This window comes from Nycticebus coucang, chromosome 24, assembly GCF_027406575.1.
Source record: "Nycticebus coucang isolate mNycCou1 chromosome 24, mNycCou1.pri, whole genome shotgun sequence".
Taxonomy (NCBI): Eukaryota; Metazoa; Chordata; class Mammalia; order Primates; family Lorisidae; genus Nycticebus; species Nycticebus coucang.
Genome location: NC_069803.1, coordinates 26,102,551 through 26,123,274, shown reverse-complemented (window position 1 = coordinate 26,123,274; position 20,724 = coordinate 26,102,551). Strand labels below are relative to the sequence as shown.

Here is a 20,724-nt window from a genome sequence, read left to right as displayed (position 1 = left end):
GGGAGGGGGTAATAGAAAGTGATAACTTAATGGGTACAAGATTTCTTTGGGGGGCGATGAAAACATCCTGGAATTAGACAGTTTGGTGGTGGTTACACAACACTGCAAATACTCTAAAAGCTATTGAACTGTACACTTGGAAATGGGCAATGAATAGTGTCTCAATTAAAAAAAAGAGCACTCTCTCTGTCTCTCGTCTCATCGCTTTTCTCCTTCTTAATCCGTGTGATATATTTTTACACAGAAGTTTATTTTTAAAATAAAAATTCTTTATAAAGCAAAAAAAAAAAAAAAGAAGAGCAAAGCTTTCTTACAGAACTGAGTGGAAATGAGTAAAGGACCTTTAAAGATTCCTAGGCCAGCCAGATGACAGCGGGTCCGATGACTGTGCAAGTCACACAGCTAGTGAGTGGCGGAGCAGGGCTCCCCAGCTTCCCGCTCCGTCCTTTCTGCAGAGCTCTTTCGGGATCGGAGCCCGTACAAGCTATGTTCTCACACACAAACCCAAATCACCTTCAACATCAAGCACTGGCTCAAGAGGCCATTTTTGTGTGCAGCTTTTGACCTTTGTGACTAGGGCTTACTGGGGGCTATGACGTGTCCACTGAAGTGTCCATCAGCCCCACCTGCCAATGCTTTAACTGTTGACTCCCTCATTAGTTTTGTGTGCCTGTAGTTCACTATTGTTATAGACCTCATGCTGTATCCTCCCCTCCAAAATTCCCAGGTTGAAACTCTAACCCCCAATGGGTTGGTATTTAGCAGGTGGGGCCTTTGAGCAGTGATTAAGTCATGAGGGTAAAGCCTTCATGAATGAGACTAGTGCCCTTATAGAGACCCCAGCCAGCTCTTCCTCCCTTCCACCATGTGAGAACACAGCAGGACGATCTGGGAACCAGGGAAAGGGCCCTTCCCCAACACCGGATCTGCCAACATCTTGATCTTGGACTTCCCAGCCTCCAGAAATAGGAGAGATAAATGTTTGTTGTTTAAGTCACCCAGTCTATGTTAAGTTGTTGCAACAGCTTGACTGGCTAAGACAATGATTTGTACAAGTAGAAAAATCATATTGTCATCACGTTGCTTTCATCTTAGAAAAGCATGTCATTCATCCTGTCAGAGTTGGCTTGGGTCCCAGTGATATTTGAAGACATTTCTTGTGGGTTTTTTTTTTTAAAAAAAGTGATGGACAGACCATCAGCTGTTTAGGGCACATTCACAAAGACAAATCAACAATGCATTTTATAAACGGCTCCAAAGAACACGCAAAAAAAAAAAAAAAAAAAGCAGGCACTCGGAACTTTTTTTGCAGTAGTTCTTTGGGAGATAAAAATGAGAAAAAAAGAATCTATGAAGCAATACAATGATTAAGAGGCTCTCTGGTCACATAGTCCTGGGTTCAAGCCTGCTTCTGGCTGTTCATTAGCAAGTTGCTTTATAAATTTCTTTCTTTTGCAAAATAAAGTCAACATGAGTAGCTACTTCATTAAGTCATTTAGGGATTAATAAGATAATGCACACAAAGTATTTTAGCATGTTTGCCTGCAGGTCACTATTGTTGTGGATTGCATGCGATCTCCTCCACGAGGGGCTTAATCCATAGAAAATATAGAATGTAATGAGATAGAAAATATTTTGCCTGCAAAACTAAATTGTACCTTTATGTTTACTACATTATCTCTAGCAGCAGAACCGAGAGCCAACTCATGGTTTGTTGGAAGAAATACGAGACCGGATCAGGAAATCTTGGTTCAAAGCCTGGTTTGCACACTTACTAAATAGTAAGACCTTAGGAATTAGGTCAGTAAATATCACTAAATCTCAGTTTCCTTATTTACAGAAAGGGAATAATGCCAGTATCAGAGTGCATTGGGGAAAGGCTTTAAAATAATATATTCTAAACATTCTCCAATGTGTTACATAGAATGTAAAAGCACATTCTAGCATCATATAAATGCTACATAAATAAGCAGGATTTACTGGCACAGAACTGCAGGGTCAGTGGACTGAGAGCAAGAGAACTCTGTCCCAATCGTAGGACTGTCACCCGAGTTCCAAGGGGGAAGTAGTTTTCTGGGCATCATGTCCTTCACTTCTAGAATAAGGCAATGAAACCACCATTAGTTCTCTTTCAAGCTCTGACACCCGGTAATATACATTTGGATCCATAACCAATTCTGACTTTCCATTCTTTCTTAAGAAAGTAGGGATGGGGCGGCGCCTGTGGCTCAGTGAGCAGGGCGCCGGCCCCATATGCCGAAGGTGGCGGGTTCAAACCCAGCCCCAGCCAAACTGCAACAAAAAAAAATAGCTGGGCGTTGTGGCAGGCGCCTGTAGTCCCAGCTGCTTGGGAGGCTGAGGCAAGAGAATCACGTAAGCCCAAGAGTTAGAGGTTGCTGTGAGCCGTGTGACGCCACGGCACTCTACCCGAGGGTGGTACAGTGAGACTCTGTCTCTACAAAAAAAAAAAAAAAGAAAGTAGGGATGGACATTTGTACCAAATGACCCTTAAGAATGCCCGGCCTGTCTTTACCAGGGCTAGAAAAATTGCTCAGCCCAGCTCCAATTTTCATGGCATGCAACCATGAGTTTATGAAATATGCAACGCTACATATGTAACTGTGCAAAGGTCCTGGCTAGATGTTGTCACCAGTGGTTCAATGACAGTCATTCTCCTCTCCATCCTTAAGAGGACAGGGAAAGATGATAAAAAAATATTTAGCTGGTGAGTTTTCCTGTACTCAGGGCTAAGGTCCCAGGCTGGGGAAGCCCCTCTCAACCTAGATGGATCTTAGGTGTTTTGGAGTCCTGAACACACAAATGGTCATGGCCAGGTGCAGTGGTTCATACCTGTAATCCTCCCACTCTGGGAGGCTGAGGCAGATGAATTGCTTGAGCTCAGGAGTTCAAGAGCAGCCTGAGCAAGAGCAAGACCCTGTCTCTGCTAAAAATAGAAAAGTCAGCCAGGCATTGTGGCTGGTGCCTGTAGTCCCAGCTATTTGGGAGGCTGAGACAGGAGGATAGCCTCAGCCCAGGTTTGAGGTTGCTGTGCATTAAGGTGATGCCACAGCACTCTACCCAGGATAACTGAGTGAGAGTCTGTCTCAAAAAAAAAAAAAAAAGGTCACATTCGTATTTCCTCTTTTGAACCTATGTGGCCTCTAAAGTCTCAAATTATTGCCTTGTTCTAGGCTTCCAGCCAAATCTCCACCACACATCCCACCAACCAGACATTGATTTCATTTTGTTTAACAGGCAAGTCTATCCTCAACCAAGTATCACGGGGGACAACTTGGGTATCAATCACTCACATAGGGTATCTACTCACAAAAAGTAGATAACTTTAATTGTTAGGATTTCCTATAACTAAGATGAACACAAGGAAGGAATTTTGAATGGAGGAAGGGAGGACCAAGAAGGAAAGAGTGACTTTAGAGCCTGTTGCCCTTTGGGGGAAGAGAGACTTAGAAGGGGCATCCCATGGGGATGGGTGGAGATGACACTGGACAGTAAGGGGGCAGCACAGCACTGGCCACACAGGGCTAGAAGAGACTCAACGTAGAGGGAGGGGATGGGGACACAGTGGGAAGAAAAATCAGAAGGCATTTCCCAGACTGGTGATGGCACCAAGCTCAGCAACACTGTATGGTGCACTCACTGGCACCTGCCCTGGAGAAGAGGAGAATCACTTCTAAACACTCTAGCCTCGTTGGGGATTTACTGCTGGGAGAAGGGTCTAGAAGCCCTTCAGGAGGCATGCTCATGAGCTGGTATCCCTGGCTGTACAGCTGGTTCTGGCTAAACCATGTCTAGGGTGGAATAAAGGAGGGACACATGGGCCTGGCAAGGAAGAATTAGGCCAACAGAGTTGTCCTCCACTCTCTATTCTAGGAGGCTCAGAGCCCTTCACAGGTGGTGATCAATGGAACTTCATTGCAGCCCAAAGTGGACTTGTAGGGACAAGGGGAAAATGTGATAGAAGCTTTCCTTATAGCCATTCTGCTGGCTCTTCCCCTTCACCAGCATCTGACATCCCAGGTCGAGCCACACCCATTGCCGTCTGGTGCTGACTGTGCGCATGCTCTGCAGCACATTTCATCTCAACCTCTCCCAGGAGTCACGTGGCATCTGGGCCAAGGAAGCCTGTTCCCTCCCCTTCCAAGCCTTGCTGGAGGACGAACAGGACTCCGGGTGCAGCAAGTGCACACAGCCACTTCCAGCCACACATTAATACAGCTGTAAGTTCGGATGGAGGGAGGGGAGGAGTTAGGGGTCCTACCCAAGACTGGCTCACTCTTTCCTCTACCACTTCTCCCTGTGCCAGGGCTCCGGATAAGAATGCACTCAGAGATTCCAGCTGTCACCCAGCTCATTAGCTGAAAACTAAGTAGTGACTTCTCAATTCAGTCAACATGGTGGGCCCCACTGCGTTTCGGAACTCATCATTGTCCTACACACACACACACACACACACACAGAGTATACCCAATGCCTTTTCCCTCTTGTACAGACATGAAATATTCAAACATTGCAAGCGCCAATCCAGGCAAATGTTTTTAGTCATGAATGACAAAATCTCACACAACAGCCCTTATGGGATGAGGCCAGATTAAACATGAAAATTCAAGGGGTGCTGCAGTGGGCCCCCAAACCACCAGGCAACTGAAGCTACTTGGATTGCAGAGGCTGAAACTGTCTTGTTTTGTTGGGTTTGGTTGGGTACTTTTCTCTTCAAATCACTCCCTCCATGTGCCAATTTAGAATTTCTATTAGATTCGGGGAGTGTTCAAACAAGTAGTTCTTTTTTTTCTTTTCTTTTCTTTTTTTTTTTTTTTTTTGAGACAGAGCCTCAAGCTGTTGCCCTGTGTAGAAGGCTGTGGCATCACAGCAACCTCCAACTCCTGGGCTCAACCGATTCTCCTGCCCCAGCCTCCCAAGTAGCTTGGACTACAGGTGCCTGCCACAATGCCCGGTTATTTTTTGGTTGCAACCGTCATTGTTATTTGGCTGACCTCGGCTGGATTCTAACCTGCCAGCTCAGGTGTATGTGGCTGGCGCCTTAGCCGCTTGAGCCACAAGTGCCAAGCCAAACAAGTAGTTCTAATGATCAAACATCTAAGCTTCTAACTGGACTAGAACAGAGATGCGTTATTTAACCCAGTGAAACCATGTCTTTCAAGCTTGACTTTTAATTCACTGCCATCATTATCAACCCCTGTCTTCTGATCTGCCATTTTTCCATGTTTTTTATTCTTCAGTTGTGGGTCTGCTCCCTCTAGGACACAGAATGACCAGCACGATTTGCCACACTGAAGCTATTCACTCAACCATGATGTTATATGATCTTTGTCCTTACCTGACATATTCACATAGGGAAGCATTTCACACTCAGCTTTTGGTATAAGTTACAATATTAGAAACTTTTACTCCAATAGCCCAATAGCTTGGAACAAAGCTAGTTCTTTGGATTTAGTTTCTTCTTGTTAACTCACAGTGAAATATGGATATGAGGACACTCCTCTGTATGAATAAATTAGAGGACAGGGCTGGGAGGCTGTACATAAATTACACAGCGCCTTGCCTTTTGAAAATGACAGCAAACGGGTTTATTTTTCTTAGTTGGTCCTATGAAAGCCAAAAACTGCAGAACGGCCCTGTGATGCGCACTACATCAAAAAAGTCACACCCTGCTCCCACCATTATGGCCAACTCTCACTGGTTCTGTAACGCTGTTGCTGCAGGTGCACAGCCTGAACGCCCAGTTAATGTTGTGGAAGCCCTAGTGAATGGTACAGACCAGTCCCACCACTCTGCAGGCCTTCCGGAAATAAATAACCTCTTGAACTTTTCATAACTAACCTTCCCCTGCCCTACAAGGCAAGGCACACAATAAATATTCAACCAATAATCATTCGTTGATTGATTTTGCATCTTCACCCATGGGTGTGGGTGTGAAACAGAAAACAAATGTGAAGACGTTTTTCACTGTAAATGATCAGTGGAGAAATTAAGGCTGTGAAAAAAAAATTGCACCAGGATAAAGGTCACCCAGATAAAGAAAAAACTGTGGTGTGAGGAGGTGACTGCCCTTAAAATGTCTACTGTTCTTATTTCCCAGAAGATGAGGAATATTTTCTAAAATCAAGGCTAACCAAATCGGCCGTCTTTGTTTCCCTGTTAACACAGTATAGGGGGTTTAATCTTATTTGACAATCTGTTTCGAATGTAAGGGGCTTCTCCTCACCCGCTTCTCTTTCACCCTTTGAAAATAATCACTCAGACCCTTCTCCCAAAGTGGCTCCCACACAGCGGCAGGGGGAGCGCTCTGGGGAGCCCCTGCTCAGAGACTTAGAGCAACTTTGTTGTCCACATGGGCTATTTGGGAGCGTCCTGGTTTCCTCGGGTGACTCCACGGCCTCCCTGGCTCTTCTCAAGCTGCGAACAGGAGTCAAGGGTGGTGAGATGCTCCGAGCGGTCCGGGGAGGCGCTGACCGTGGTGCTGGCCTCGGAGCTTGGGACGCGAGCGCAGAAGGCGCCCGCCGAGGTGCGGCGGGGAGAGGCCATCGAACACCCCGCCTCCTCCCGCCCCCCGAGGAGCCCGCGGGCCTTCCCGCAAACCCTCCACTGGCACGCTCCGAGCTGCATCAAAAAAGGGTGGGGCACCCAGCCGCGGCCGCAATCGGAAGCCGCCGGGGAGGATTTAAGAAGAATGGAAGCGCGCGGCCCATCCCCTCACAGGCGACCCCTAGCCCCAGTCCGGGATCGGCCCGTCCTCTCCGCCCGCCCCCCACCTCCCGGGCTCCAGGAGGCTCAGGCAGCCTTTGTGGGCGCACGGCCGCCCACCCCGAGCCCGAGCCCCGCCGCACCCTGTGCGGAGAAGGGGCGGGCAGGGCGCGGTGCGCGTGCAGATGCGGGAGGCAATGCTCAAGGCGGGGCGAGCAGGCGGGCGCGCCGGGGTACGCGGGGCGAGGGAGGGGCGATCCCCGCGCCCAGTCCTTCGTCTCCACCCCCCACCCCCATACCAACCTGGTCGTAGATGTTCTGGAGGGCTTCCTTGCCCGAGGCCCGCCGTATCTCCACCTTCCGGGCCGATTCAACAGATGGCTCCCCGCCGGCGCGACGGCCCTGCCGGGAGTACGGTGGCTGCGGGTCCGGGCCCAAGTGGGCGACGTCCCGCTGCTGAGCCACCACCTGCCCCGAGCCCCGGCCCACCGACAGCGAGTCGAAGTCGATGGTCTTGTTCTCCGAGGACCCCTCCACCGGGCAGAACATGCCGCAGAATTTCTGCCGGGGCTTGGGGCTGCCCGAGCCCAGGTTCTTAAAAAAGGCAGGGACCTCTTCGTCCTCCGCCGCCTTCCCGGACTGCTTTCTCTCGGCCATGGCGCGGGCTCAGGGAGGGTCCTCTCCGTCCGTCAGTCCGTCTAGGTCTCCCTCTGTGGGCGCAAACCCCTAGCTGCCGCCGCGGATGCCGCGGATGCCGCGCTCTGCCCACCGCAAGGTGTACAGAAAGGAAGGAGGACTGGCGAGCTGGCGACCCACCCTCCCGGTCCCTCCCCCTGACCCGGCTTTCTCCCCTCCCTGCCCACGCCCCCCGCGGCCACCGCGCGAGCTCCTGCGAGCGGCGAAGTTGGGCGGCCGCTGCGGCTGCGGGAGCGGAGAGGCTGCCTGTTCCCGGCAGCGCGGGGAGGGGGAGGCGCGGGCGGGGCGGGGGCGGGGCGCGGCGCCCGGGAGAGGAGGGGATCCAGGCTCGGGGGCTGGGGGGCGGGGGGAGAGGAGAGGAGGGAGGCACCGCCCCGAGCCCCGCGCTCCGGAAGTGAAGTGGCCAGACCACCAGCTAATGGACGCGGAGCGGAGCATTCGCTGACCGCTCTAAGCGCCAGGGTGAGTATGGGGCAGGGTACGCGCGGGTGGAGACCGGAGGGCGCAGCCCCTGGCCTCCGCGCCCCTCTCCGCTACGTGCCGGCCTAGGCGGCCTTCCCCCACCGCATTGCGGAGGGGGCCGGGGCGAGGGGCTCCCGCCCGCGTACCCTGATGTGAACAGATGGAGAGGGAAGGGGGACACACTGGGAAGAGCCTGGACAGTCGGGGACTGGGGAAGAGGCCGGCCCTGTGGGTGGGTCAGGGGTGCCGCAGGCGGCGCCGACAGGAGAGGGCCATCCGAGGCTAAGGCACCAAAGCTACAGTTAACTCACAAGCCTCGGTGGGCTGCGGGCAGGAGAGACGGAAAGGCGAAGCTCCTCGCTTAGCGCCCCGCGGTGGGGGTGGAGGCAGCGGCCGCCGGGGGCGCGCAACATGGCGGGGAGAAACGCAGAGGGGCGTATAGCAAACCCCAGCCCGGCGCTGTGACTTAGGGAGGGCGCAGACCCGCTTCATTGCCCCGGGGCGCCGCGTGCAGTATCTGCGTCACTGCGCCAAGAAGGGCCCAAGAGCGTGTAAAGATTAGTATCTCCCCACCCCGAAAGAAAGGTAGGAGGGAGAGACTGAAGCCCCCCACTCCGCGCATCTCCAGCCTTTCCCCAGGCCCTGGGCACCCCGCCTGGTCCCCCCACCCGCGTTGCGCACTGCGCCACAGCGGCGAGGTTTCCCAGGTTGCCCGATGTCCCGGGCCTGGGGCGCAAGGACGCAAGCATGTGGCCGGGTGGGAGGTCGGATCCCGGCTGGCAGGGCGGTGCGGTGTATGGGTACTTGGTGTGTACGTGCAGGTAGTTCAGCTGCAGCCGCCAACTTGGTGAGCGTAGGGGGCGTTTTGATTTGTGTAGATACACGATCTCTGCCAGGGCTTCCCTGCTTATCCCTCTCTCCAAGTCCTTTCCTCGAATCATTCTCCACTCTTATCACTGTGGACAAACCCTGCAGGGGTGATGCCCGTCCGTTGGCGTCTGGAGAGGGCGGTCTGGGCATGCTCAGTAATGAAGGTGGAGGGGCCTGGACTAAGAGGCAGCTTAGCGTGAGGCCACAGCAGGGCAGCGCGACCAAGGGTTCCGTCCTATTGTCAGTCCCTGCCCCAGAAGGTTTAAAAGCGGATACCACGCCCCCCGATTGTGAGGGCTAGTTTGGGAATAGGGTTAAATTTGGAGGACAGCCAGTTACAGTTTGAAGTCTGATACAAGGGTCTCTGGCTAGGAAGGGGATAAATAAAGGTGCGGAGGGTTTGGGAGGACCGGGCATTTTGGATTATTCAAACTCGAAGCATCAGACGCGCTTCGGAGTTTGAATAAAGCGCTTCCACAAGAATGATATTCTTTCTTTACATCCTTTATCCACAGGGGTTCCCAGGCTGGGTAACTGAGATTTAGAGAGATGGAGGTGCATTGACCAAGGTCAAGTATTTAATTAAATGACCCCACAATTCCAGTGGGGTCTTCCCCCAAAGTCTGGCTCCTTTTCCAGCTTGTACTGTGCCCCCCTTCATGGGAGAAGATACTAGCTTCTTACATTTTTCTTCCATATCCCAGTATTTTCACTGGAGCCCTACTATATAGTAAGGGTGCCCCGCATGTCATCTTTTTATTTGAAGGTCAAATTGCAAGTAGGCATTGCCCTTGGGAGGAAGAGCCGTCAGTCCGAAGGTAGAGTAATTGTAGCATGACGGTTATTGTGTAGACCTTAGAGATGTTTCTTCCTGGCATTCAGTGCCTTCATACATCATGTGTTTGTTTTATTCTAATGAGAAGGAATATTTTGGAAAGGAAAAATCAGGCATAAAGAAGTGAGTAGTCTCCAATCCGCAGAGCTACCGGCATGGGGGTGAAGTAGCATTTTGCCTTCCTGTCCCTTTGCCACGCCTGGTGCTTTCAGCACCTCACATCACCTTAGGAGATGTGCCTATAGCAGATGCCACTAATGTCACTACAGGTTGGCATCTGTCACTACAGAGGGACCCCTTCAGACTGATGGAGAGTTTCAGCCAAGGGGAAAATGGTTGTAGCCCCAGCACACTCCACAAAGTGGAGCAATTAGGAGATCTTCCCATTTTAATTTTGCTCAGTCGCCACATGCCCACCAGAACTGGCTCCCCAACAGGTGTGCTTCTCTTTTTCTTTTTTCTTGACCCATTCAAGTTCAAATGCTGGGAAGACAGTGCTTGTTAGTAGCCTACCTTTCATAGTGAAAGCAAATCTCATTGAGCATTTGCAAAGCCTTGTTAGACACAAAAAAAGAGAATTTGTAATTCCAAACAAGATTTTTTTTCCTAATTGATATACCCACATTAAATTATTTTTATTTTATTCTATTTATTTATTTATTTTTGAGACAGAGTCTCACTGTGTTGCCCTCGGTAGAGTGCCACGGCCTCACAGCTCACAGCAACCTCAAACTCTTGGGCTTAAGCAATTCTCTTGCCTCAGCCTCCAAGTAGCTGGGACTGCAGGCACCGCCACAACGCCTGGCTATTTTTTGGTTGTTGTTGTCATTGTTCTTTGGCAGACCTGGGCTGGATTCGAAACCACCAGCTCCAGTGTATATGGCTGGCGCCCTAGCTGCTGAGCTATAGGTGCCCCGCCTATTTTATTTATTTATTATTCGAGACAGAGTCTCACTCTCTTGCCCTGGATAGAGCACTGTGGTATTATCATAGCTTACAGCAACCTAAAACTTGGTTCAAGCAATCTTCCTGCCTCAGCCTCCCGAGTAGTTGGGATTACAGGCACCTGCCACTACGCCCAGATAGTTGTCTTTTTCATTTTGTTTTGTTTTCATTTTTCCATAGGCAAGACAGGATCTTGCTCTTGCTCAGGCTGGTCTTGGAACTCCTGAGCTCAATCTACCCGCCTTGGCCTCCCAGAGTGCTAAGATTATAGATGTGAGCCACTGCACCTGACCTAGTAACGATTTTTAAATGTTCAGTTCTTAATTAGATTTACTTAAGACGTGAAGCAACTTAGTATCATTTAGTGGAACTGTGAAGGACTGTCATTTTTTAAATAAACGAAGCACAAATATGTGTTACTATTATTTATGTGTAACAGGGCAGCTTGGCTTGGCTGGAGCCAACGCAGACACGCCATTAGGTGGAGGTGGGTGATGTGTTCTTGTGCTAGAAACTGAATAAATAAGCTCCTTGACTGTCACAGAACATTCTGGAATGCCTAAGCAGGTATCTGGCCACATTTCCTGAGTTCATCTTTCACTTGATGAAGATTTGGATCCTGTCCACAGCTGGGGCTCAGACATTCATCAACATGTGTGATGAGTGTATGGTAGGAAGCCAGATTTCAGTGGGGTCCCCATGAGGAAAAAATCAGAGTAAGCAGAGAAGGGGTCTGATAGGGCACGGGGCAGCGTGAGGCAGGTCCTCCAGCTGTCTCCAGTCCCATCCCCAACTAGAGCCCTGATGCCCCCTGGGAAGGCGAGGGCTGTACCGTAAAACTGAACGTTGTTCCACTAGGGCTCCAAGCCGCCTTGCCGGGAGGCTTCTCTCCGAGGGTTCCTGGTGGCAGAGTGGAAGCCATCGTCCCTCGGTTTGGAGTGAAGAGAAGCATCGGAGATCCGAGAGGTGTGGGAAAGGCAGTTGTCCCAGGCGCCTCAGGGTGAGCACACGTGGCTGCCAACAGCCTTGAGAAGACAGCAGCCACCGGACTGCAGATCCACAGGCAGGGACCCGGTCAGAACCAAGACTCAAGCCGCCCACCTTGGATCAGGTCTGAAGACATACTGGGGAGAAGGCAGGGCTCGCTGGTCCAGAACACTGGAGACTGTCTTGGAGTGCACTCACCTGGGTGACACGTTTAGAACGCGCTGAAGGTATTGGTAACCCGGCAGGGTTAGAGTGAGCAAGGGCCCGGGACAATGGCGCTGGCACTGCTGGAGGACTGGTGCGGGATGATGGGCGTGGATGAGCAGAAGTCGCTGATGGTTACGGGGATCCCGGTGGACTGCGACGAGGCTGAGATCCAGGAGGTCCTCCAGGAGACCTTAAAGTCCCTGGGCAGGTACAGACTGCTCGGCAAGATATTCCGGAAGCAGGAGAACGCCAACGCGGTCCTGCTAGAGCTCACGGAGGACGCTGACGTCCCCGGGATCCCCAGCGAGATTCAGGGCAAGGGGGGTGTCTGGAAGGTGATCTTTAAGACCCCCAATCAGGACACGGAATTTCTTGAAAGACTGAACCTCTTTCTAGACAAAGAGGGGCAGACCGTGTCGGGGATGTTCCGAGCCCTCGGGCACGAGGGGGTGTCCCCCGCCGCAGCGCCCTGCGTGTCGCCCGAGCTGTTGGCCCACTTGGTGGCGCAGGCCATAGCGCATGCGCCTCAGCCCCTGCTGCCCATGCGCTACCGGAAGCTGCGCGTGTTCTCGGGCAGCGCAGTTCCGGCGCCGGAGGAGGAGCCCTTCGAGATCTGGCTGGAACAGGCCACGGAGATCGTCAGAGAGTGGCCGGTGGCAGAGGCGGAAAAGAAAAGGTGGCTGATGGAAAGCCTGCGCGGCCCGGCCCTGGACCTCATGCACATCGTGCAGGCGGACAACCCGTCGGTCAGCGTGGAAGAGTGTCTGGAGGCGTTTAAACAGGTGTTCGGGAGCCTGGAGAGCCGCAGGACCTCCCAGGTGCGGTACCTGAAGACCTACCAGGAGGAGGGAGAGAAGGTCTCAGCCTACGTGCTGCGGTTGGAGATCCTGCTCCGCAGAGCGGTGGAGAAGCGGGCCATCCCCAGGAACATCGCCGACCAGGTCCGCCTGGAGCAGGTGATGGCCGGGGCCAGCCTCAGCGAGGTCCTGTGGTGTCGGCTGCGCGAGCTGAAGGATCAGGGCCCGCCCCCCAACTTCCTCGAGTTAATGAAGGTGATCCGGGAGGAGGAGGAGGAGGAGGCCGCCTTTGAGAACGAGAATATTGAGGAGCCAGAGGAAGGGGTGGGCTGGGATCATGAAGGAGGCCGCTAGCCACCCCCCGGGAGCGGGACCCTCCACTGGTCAGCCTGGGATGTTCAGCTGAGACCTCAGTACCTTTTCCTTTAACGTATGAAATTGAAATCGAGGCATTCAAGCCAATTCTTGATTTTTTCTAAGGAAAAAAACATGCCTGGGAGTTCTTAGACTCTAGGTAGATTATTGATAAACAAAAGATGAAATATCAAATTCCAGTAAGCCCCAACGCAGTGTTTTCCAACCATTTTTATTACACAGCACACTTGAATTTATAAACTTTTGCAGCACCCTTAAATTATGTTGATCCAAAAAAAGTTTTAAAAAGGAATATACTCTGCTCGGGAGGCTGAGGCAAGAGAATCGCGGAAGCCCAAGAGCTGGAGGTTGCTGTGAGCCGTGTGACGCCACGGCACTCTACCGAGGGCGGTACAGTGAGACTCTGTCTCTACAAAAAAAAAAGGAATATACTTACTGTGTTTGAACTTCTTTCGAAAATCATTTAATTAATGAGCTTTAAAAGTTTTTGCAGCACCCCGGAGACCCTCTCACGGTACACCAGTTGAAAATCACTGCCCTAAAGAAATCTAGAACACTGTACTTCCTTTAAGTACCCCCAGACAGGCCAAAGTTTACCGTCCCATAGAAGAAGAATCAACATTTGAAAAAAAATGTATCTTCTGCAGTAAAATTTGATAAATGAAGCTGTTTGACTTGTCTGGTGTTTTCTTTCTCCAGCCAGCCAGTTCTCTCTGAGTACCTAGCATCATTGAGACTGGGGACAGTAGTTACAGGCTGCAGCTAAGTCCCCAGTAAACAGTTACAAACCCACCAAATGGGCCATGCCGGGGGCAGGCTCCAGTCTGGATGAGCAGATGGTCTGGACAGGTGAAGGACAACTAACCCCAATATATTATTATGTAAATAATTTCATAACCCAAATAGAAGTGGCATCACCCTACAAATAGGACTATTGCTGCTGGTAGGTTCCTTCCGTGTAAAGTATTCCTCCCCTCAGAGGGTTCCAGAACAAGGTGCTGTGTCAGGTCCCAAGGACACAGGTGACTAGGATCAGTACCTGCCTTCAAGAGGTCCTCAGTCTGAGAGATGTCCCCAAAGGCTGCATGTAAGAGAAGTTCCACCTCCACGTCACATGCATGAGGGGAGGATGTGCAGGCCGGTCTGCTTAGAGAAGAAGGCTCTAGTGGTAACAGGAAAGGAAAGGAGCTCACATTTATTGAGGGCCTACTGTGTGCAATGTCTTTCTCGTGTAGCTCATTAAGTGTGTACAGCAATCCCATTGTGGTAATATTTTGCTCTTTATAAAGAGAAAGAAACTGAGGCTCCGAAGGTTAAATGGTCTCAACACCAAAATACTGAGAAGCAGTAGAGTCAAAACAGAAGCCCAGAACTCCCAGACCAAACGCTAATCCACTCTCTACCATCATAATGGCTTTCAAATTGTGCTCCACAGTTCTGCAGAGATTTTTCAGCAGTTTCAAAATGTATTTTAAACTCTTTAAATCTCTACATAACAGGTAAGCTCAAATGTGCTAACAACCAAATTTTAACATGCCAGTCTTCACTAATAGGTTTGCTTTTATTTCCAGATTGACACATTTTGTGCAGACCTCAAAACAAAGCTCCCCTGTGGTCTCTGCGCACGTAGATGAACTACTTTTAATTGTTAATAGATTTAAAAACCTGTAGCACCTGGTGGGTGTTTCCATCCACCCGTGCATGTCATGCAAAATGTGTGAGTCCAGCATAAATGAACACCATTTAGGTACATACAGCTTCAACACAATTGACGGATGGTCCCATGGTAGATTTGTATGTACTATGAACACGTGGCTTAGCTTCTCTGATCATCAGTTTCCTCGTGAAAAATGAGAAGATGAGGGCGGCGCCTGTGGCTCAGTGAGTAGGGCGCCGGCCCCATATGCCGAGGGTGGCGGGTTCAAACCCAGCCCCGGCCAAACTGCAACAAAAAAAAAAAATAGCCGGGCGTTGTGGCGGGCGCCTGTAGTCCCAGCTGCTCGGGAGGCTGAGGCAAGAGAATCGCTTAAGCCCAAGAGTTAGAGGTTGCTGTGAGCCGTGTGACGCCACGACACTCTACCCGAGGGCGGTACGGTGAGACTCTGTATCTACAAAAAAAAAAAAGAAAAATGAGAAGATGAAAGTGTCGGATTGTTATTAGGATCAAATGACATGATGTCTGGAACATAGAAAGAAGGTCCTTAATACGCTGAGGCTGTTATGACTTTTGTGATGCTTATGATCTGCTCAATGCATGCTTCCCTTTATCCTGACCGTTGGGTAGTAACAAGTAAATATGAAATCTTCCAGTCAAATTGTGATAACATTGCATTAGAAACCTTGTCAGCTCTTATTGTGAACTTGAGTGCTTGTCATATTTTATATTTGTGATAAGTATCCTAGTGGTCGTTGTTGATTGTTAGAGGTTTGACTTTGAAATAGTAATTTATTTTTTCTGATTGTGGGTCCGTTTTAACTGGAGAATACCCTGAGATTGTAAGATAAGCTTTTTATGAAAAAAAAGTATCATTCATGATCATGTATCTTTCTAAATTATATTTTCAATACCATTTGACCAAAGTGATGCAATTGACATCCGTTACACTGATTTCACGTGGATTTTCTGTTCATGAAAATGGCTTCATTGTTATCACTTATTGACAGTATACAAAGTAAAATGTTATAAATGTGAAGTTATAAAATAAATATATGCTCATAAAAATCCTGCATTTTTTTTTCTGATTTCCTGTAGTGTGGCCTTCTAAGTTTAGAAAATCAAGCAAAAACCCAAAGACCTTGAATTCCTCTAGGCAAGAGAACCTGTAAGCAAAAGGCTGGAATGAGAATACTTGGACTGTGCCTCCAGCTCAATCCACCCGTCATCGATTTCCCTTTTAAAACACACAGAGACAACAGATGCAGACCACTTTTTATTTATTTAGTTAGTTAGTTAGTTTTAGAGACAGAGTCTCACTTTTTCGCCCTCGGTAGAGTGCTGTAGCGTCACAGCTAACAGCAGCCTCCAACTCCTGTGCTTAGGTGATCCTCTTGCCTCAGCCTCCTGAGTAGCTGGGACTACAGGCGCCTGGCTATTTTTTGTTGTTGTTGCAGTTTGGCCGGGGTCGGGTTTGAACCATGCCACCCAGTGGCCTACCCACTTAGCCACAGGCGCCACCTGATGGAGACCACTTTTTTTTTTTTTCTGTAGAGACAGAGTCTTACTGTACCGCCCTTGGGTAGAGTGCCGTGGCGTCACACGGCTCACAGCAACCTCTAACTCTTGGGCTTATGTGATTCTCTTGCCTCAGCCTCCCGAGTAGCTGGGACTACAGGCGCCCGCCACAACGCCCGGCTATTTTTTGGTTGCAGTTTGGCCGGGGCTGAGTTTGAACCCGCCACCCTCGGCATATGGGGCCGGCGCCCTACTCACTGAGCCACAGGCGCCGCCCTGGAGACCACTTTTAACAGCAACTGCTGGCTCATTTGCTTAGGAAAAGTCACTGTACAAATGAATCCCCTAGATTATGTTTGGCCAAGGGAGAAATGACCTAAAGGTTGAAAATTGGTTTTTATGGGCTGAAGTCATCTTTTATTACACAGCTATATAGGCAAGAAATTCCTCTTACATTTGGCCCTCTTGAAATTGCTTCTTTTCCTCTTTTCTGCGGTGCCTGGGGAAGCATTTTTTTCACTGGGCCATACACACTGCAGCCTAGTCCATTAAAGAGGAGTGTCCCGGGTGGCGCCTGTGGCTCAGTGAGTAGGGCGCCGGCCCCATATGCCGAGGGTGGCGGGTTCAAACCCAGCCCCGGCCAAACTGCAACCAAAAATTAGCCGGGCGTTGTGGCGGGCGCCTGTAGTCCCAGCTGCTCGGGAGGCTGAGGCAAGAGAATCACATAAGCCCAAGAGTTAGAGGTTGCTGTGAGCCATGTGACGCCAGGGCACTCTACCCAAGGGCGGTACAGTAAGACTCTGTCTCTACAGAAAAAAAAAGTGTCCCAAGGGGTGCTCACCACCAAGGGTCTCCCACTTTCCTGAACAGCACCTCCTGGGGGTGGTCTCACCTTGTACTTGAAGTCTCCGGTGCTGACCCTCAGAGTCTCCAAAGCTTTTGTACCACTGCTAAGGATAACTTTCCACCAGAACTCTCTGGTGCTGATTGCAGACCAAGCCATCAGTGTCCCTCCTCTTCAGGCTGGAGGTGTCATTTGACACTGGCACCTGCACCAGCCACGCCTCCCAGGCTTTGCCCCTCCTCCCCCTGCTGTGTTCTGCTGCCATTCTAAACGCAGTCTCTGTTCTGACCACGCTGAGCTGTGCTTCCAACTTACCTTCTAGACATCCAACAGTGTCCCAGACAAACCAGCCTAGATCATCAAAGGATTGACTAAATTCCTTGTCACCATACCCCCTCACTGAACTCTGGTCCTCCTCCCGGGGCAGCCCCTTAAGAGGAAGAAGCTCAGTCTCCTCATCCCAAAAGAGATTGGAGGGAGTAGTGGCATTGGGGACCCTGCTCACTAATCATGTCCTCACTTGTAAACGCATTTGCTCCTCCTTGGCCCCAGCTCATCCGCTCTGCCCCACCAGCCTCTATGGAGGGGTCCAGAGGACCTGGGACAATGATGATGACAAAGAGCAATGACAACGCAAGCCAGTGGGGACAGGGCTCCCTTTAGGGCTGAACCTGGTAGCAAAGAGTAGAAAGAAAAACAGAATGAATTTGAGCCCGCATTCAAGGGAGTCCTGCAGGACTGGGAAAGTGAGGAGGGTTAGAAGCTCGTTTCCAAGGAGCAGAGCCTGAAATGAAACACAGATGTGAAGCAAGAGGATTCAGGATGAGTGTTAGCAAATGGGTTTTATGGGAACCACCAGCAAAATCTCTGGATGGTCTGAAGGCCCAGGATCTGGGCAGACATCCTTCCTATCCCCTTTCTGTCCGGTGGGCCATGGATTCCTTGAATTTCCCAGAGAAGGCTTGTGCTCATTTAGAGGCTGTCTTGGAGAAGAAGATGATGCCCTTGGATGGGCTTTCAGAAGCACCATTAGGCTCTGGAGTTGCCCTGGTCCGGACCTCCATGACATAGCTCCTCTGCCGGCCCAAGTGCCCCTCGACCTCCCAGAAGGATCCTTTCTTGAAAATTCGAGCAACTCCAGAAGTGTATGCCAAAATCAATTTTATCATAAGGAAAAAGGTATAAAGTTTCAGTTTTGCTTTCAGGACACCAGCTGGAGCTGCTCATTAATTGTCTGGGCCACTGTCAACAACAGCTGAGGCTTTTTCCCAGTCTACCCCACACCTACCCTGAAAACAAGGGAAAAGTTACTAGACTATACAGGGGGGATGCTGAGGCTGGGAGCCACTGCAGGAAGCCCCAGGGCAGGGAGGGGTGGGATGGTGGTCCCCATCCCATCCTGCCCACCCCCCTGCAGTGTTTGACAGTTCCATGTAAGGTCCTTCTCAACAAACCCAATCACTAAAATAAAAGCTTTCATGAACTAACAAGTAGCGGTCACAAAAATAAACTTTATGTTGTGAATGAACGTGAGCAAGACGATGGGAACCAGGCTGCTAAATAAGGGAGGCTGAATTGTTCTGACCACCTACTGTATTACACAGCCTGGTAACATTTTTTTTTTTCTTTTGTAGAGACAGAGTTTCACTTTATTGCCCTCGGTAGAGTGCCGTGGCGTCACACAGCTCACAGCAACCTCCAACTCCTGGGCTTAGGCGATTCTCCTGCCTCAGCCTCCCAAGTAGCAGGGACTACAGGTGCCCGCCACAACGCCCGGCTATTTTCTGTTGCAGTTTGGCTGGGGCTGGGTTTGAACCCACCACCCTCGGCATATGAGGCCGGCGCCCTGCTCACTGAGCCACAGGTGCCGCCCAAGCCTGGTAACATTTCATTCAAAAGTGTCAGCCTCACGGAGTTTAGGGGACACTGCTCACTGACTAGATTGTGGTTAGTGGACGTTTTAAATGTTCTAGTGATCAAGGTGGCACCTGTGGCTCAGTGAGTAGGGCACCGACCCCATATACCGAGGGTGGTGGGTTCAAACCCGGCACCAGCCAAACTGCAACGAAAAATAGCCGGGCGTTGGGGCGGCGCCTGTGGCTCAGTGAGTAGGGCGCTGGCCCCATATGCCGAGGGTGGCGGGTTCAAACCCAGCCCCGGCCAAACTGCAACAAAAAAATAGCCGGGCGTTGTGGCGGGCGCCTGTAGTCCCAGCTGCTCGGGAGGCTGAGGCAAGAGAATCGCGTAGGCCCAAGAGTTAGAGGTTGCTGTGAGCTGTGTGACGCCACGGCACTCTACCCGAGGGCGGTACAGTGAGACTCTGTCTCTACAAAAAAAAAAAAAAAAATAGCCGGGCGTTGTGGCGGGCATCTGTGGTCCCAGCTACTGGGGAGGCTGAGGCAAGAGAATCGCCTAAGCCCAGGAGCTGGAGGTTGCTGTGAGCTGTGATGGCACATCAATCTACCAAGGGCAATAAAGTGAGACCCTGTCTCTACAAAAAAAAAAAAAATATATGTTCTAGTGATCTTGTATATGAGCTCATGGCAACTGTGAATGTCTATGTGCTGCCATCTTGGTATTACACAGCTATCAATCCACAATGGTCAGGGCCATTCCCATGTTCAAGATGATTTATGGATCTAAAACTAAGGTAGTAATTCTGAAGACTCACAAGCCCTGTAACTGGTCTGAGTTTATGGTCTTCATGCAACAATGAGGGATGTGAAACAAAACTGCAGAATTCCACACCTAGGGCCCTGTGTGGGCTTCAGCAAATTACTGATGGGCTACCTGGCAGAGCCGTAGAATCCCTGGGTCATATTTTCCCACTGGGACCACTGGGCTTTATCAGCAGTTGAAATATTTAGGCGCTAATCTTCTTCGACCAGACCTGTCCTCAAGTTCTTTAGTGCTTGAGAATTTACAATGGCATGATCTGAAATGTACCCCGCTTGTAACCAGAATATATTTTGGTTCAATTTAGGAATCTATTGAAATTGCAGTGCAAGGGGTAAAGCTGGGTGTGTGTACTTCCTCTGGCACGGGGAGATGATTCCAGATGAGCAGGTTTTACCTCAACTAGGCATTTACCAAATGGTTAAAGCACTCAGACACAGGGTAGGTATGGGAATTGATAAGGATTAAAGACTAAGAAAGAGCCAGAAGGGACCATATCTAACATCTACCCACCTCACACACTATTGGCATTTCCAACCTTCATCAGAAACAAAGGATAAGGCCAGGTGCTGTGGCTCACACCTGTAATCCTAGCACTCTGGGTGGCTGAGGCGGGTGGATTGCCTGACCTCATGAATTCCAAACCAGCCTGAGCCAGAGCATGACCTGGTCTCTAGAAACAGCCAGGCATTGTGGCCAGCACCTATAGTCCCAGCTCCTTGGGAGGCTGAAGCAAGAGGATTGCTTAAGCCCAAGAGTTTGAGGTTGCCGTGAGCTGTGACTCCATAGTACTCTACTGAGGGCGACAAAGTGAGACTCTGTCTCAAAAACAAAGAAACAAAGAATAAAGCAACAGAAATTAAAACTTAAATGAGAAGCGTAATAAAGCAACAGGATGCGAACAGACAACCCAAGCAGAATAAATATAAATAAAATTACACATAGACACATTGTAGTTAAGCTGCTAAACCAAAGACAAAGAGAAAATCTTGAAAGCAACCAGAGAAAAAATGCTGTATTACATGCCAAGGAATAAGCATAGTGATTACTGCTGACATCGTATGAGAAAATACGGAGCCCAAGGGCAGCGCCTGTGGCTCAGTCAGTAAGGCGCCGGCCCCATATACCGAGGGTG

At 50.3% G+C, this 20,724-nt stretch overlaps 2 protein-coding genes across 2 annotated transcripts in view; one reads left to right on the top strand and one right to left on the bottom strand.

Moving 5' to 3' along the window:
- DPYSL2 (dihydropyrimidinase like 2) overlaps positions 1-7,660 on the bottom strand; it is a 103,544-nt gene extending 95,884 nt beyond the window's left edge. Inside the window, exon 1 of the mRNA XM_053578594.1 lies at positions 7,027-7,660. Coding sequence (XP_053434569.1) covers positions 7,027-7,380 — 354 coding nt within the window. The 5' untranslated portion in view covers positions 7,381-7,660. The remainder of the gene's footprint in view (positions 1-7,026) is intronic.
- An 84-nt stretch (positions 7,661-7,744) lies between these two features.
- On the top strand, positions 7,745-15,635 carry PNMA2 (PNMA family member 2). Its single transcript, XM_053578606.1, has 2 exons — positions 7,745-7,881; positions 11,390-15,635. Exon 2 carries the CDS (start codon positions 11,791-11,793, stop codon positions 12,874-12,876), a length of 1,086 nt encoding a protein of 361 aa, XP_053434581.1. The 5' UTR covers positions 7,745-7,881; positions 11,390-11,790; the 3' UTR covers positions 12,877-15,635.
- Positions 15,636-20,724: the final 5,089 nt, after the last annotated feature.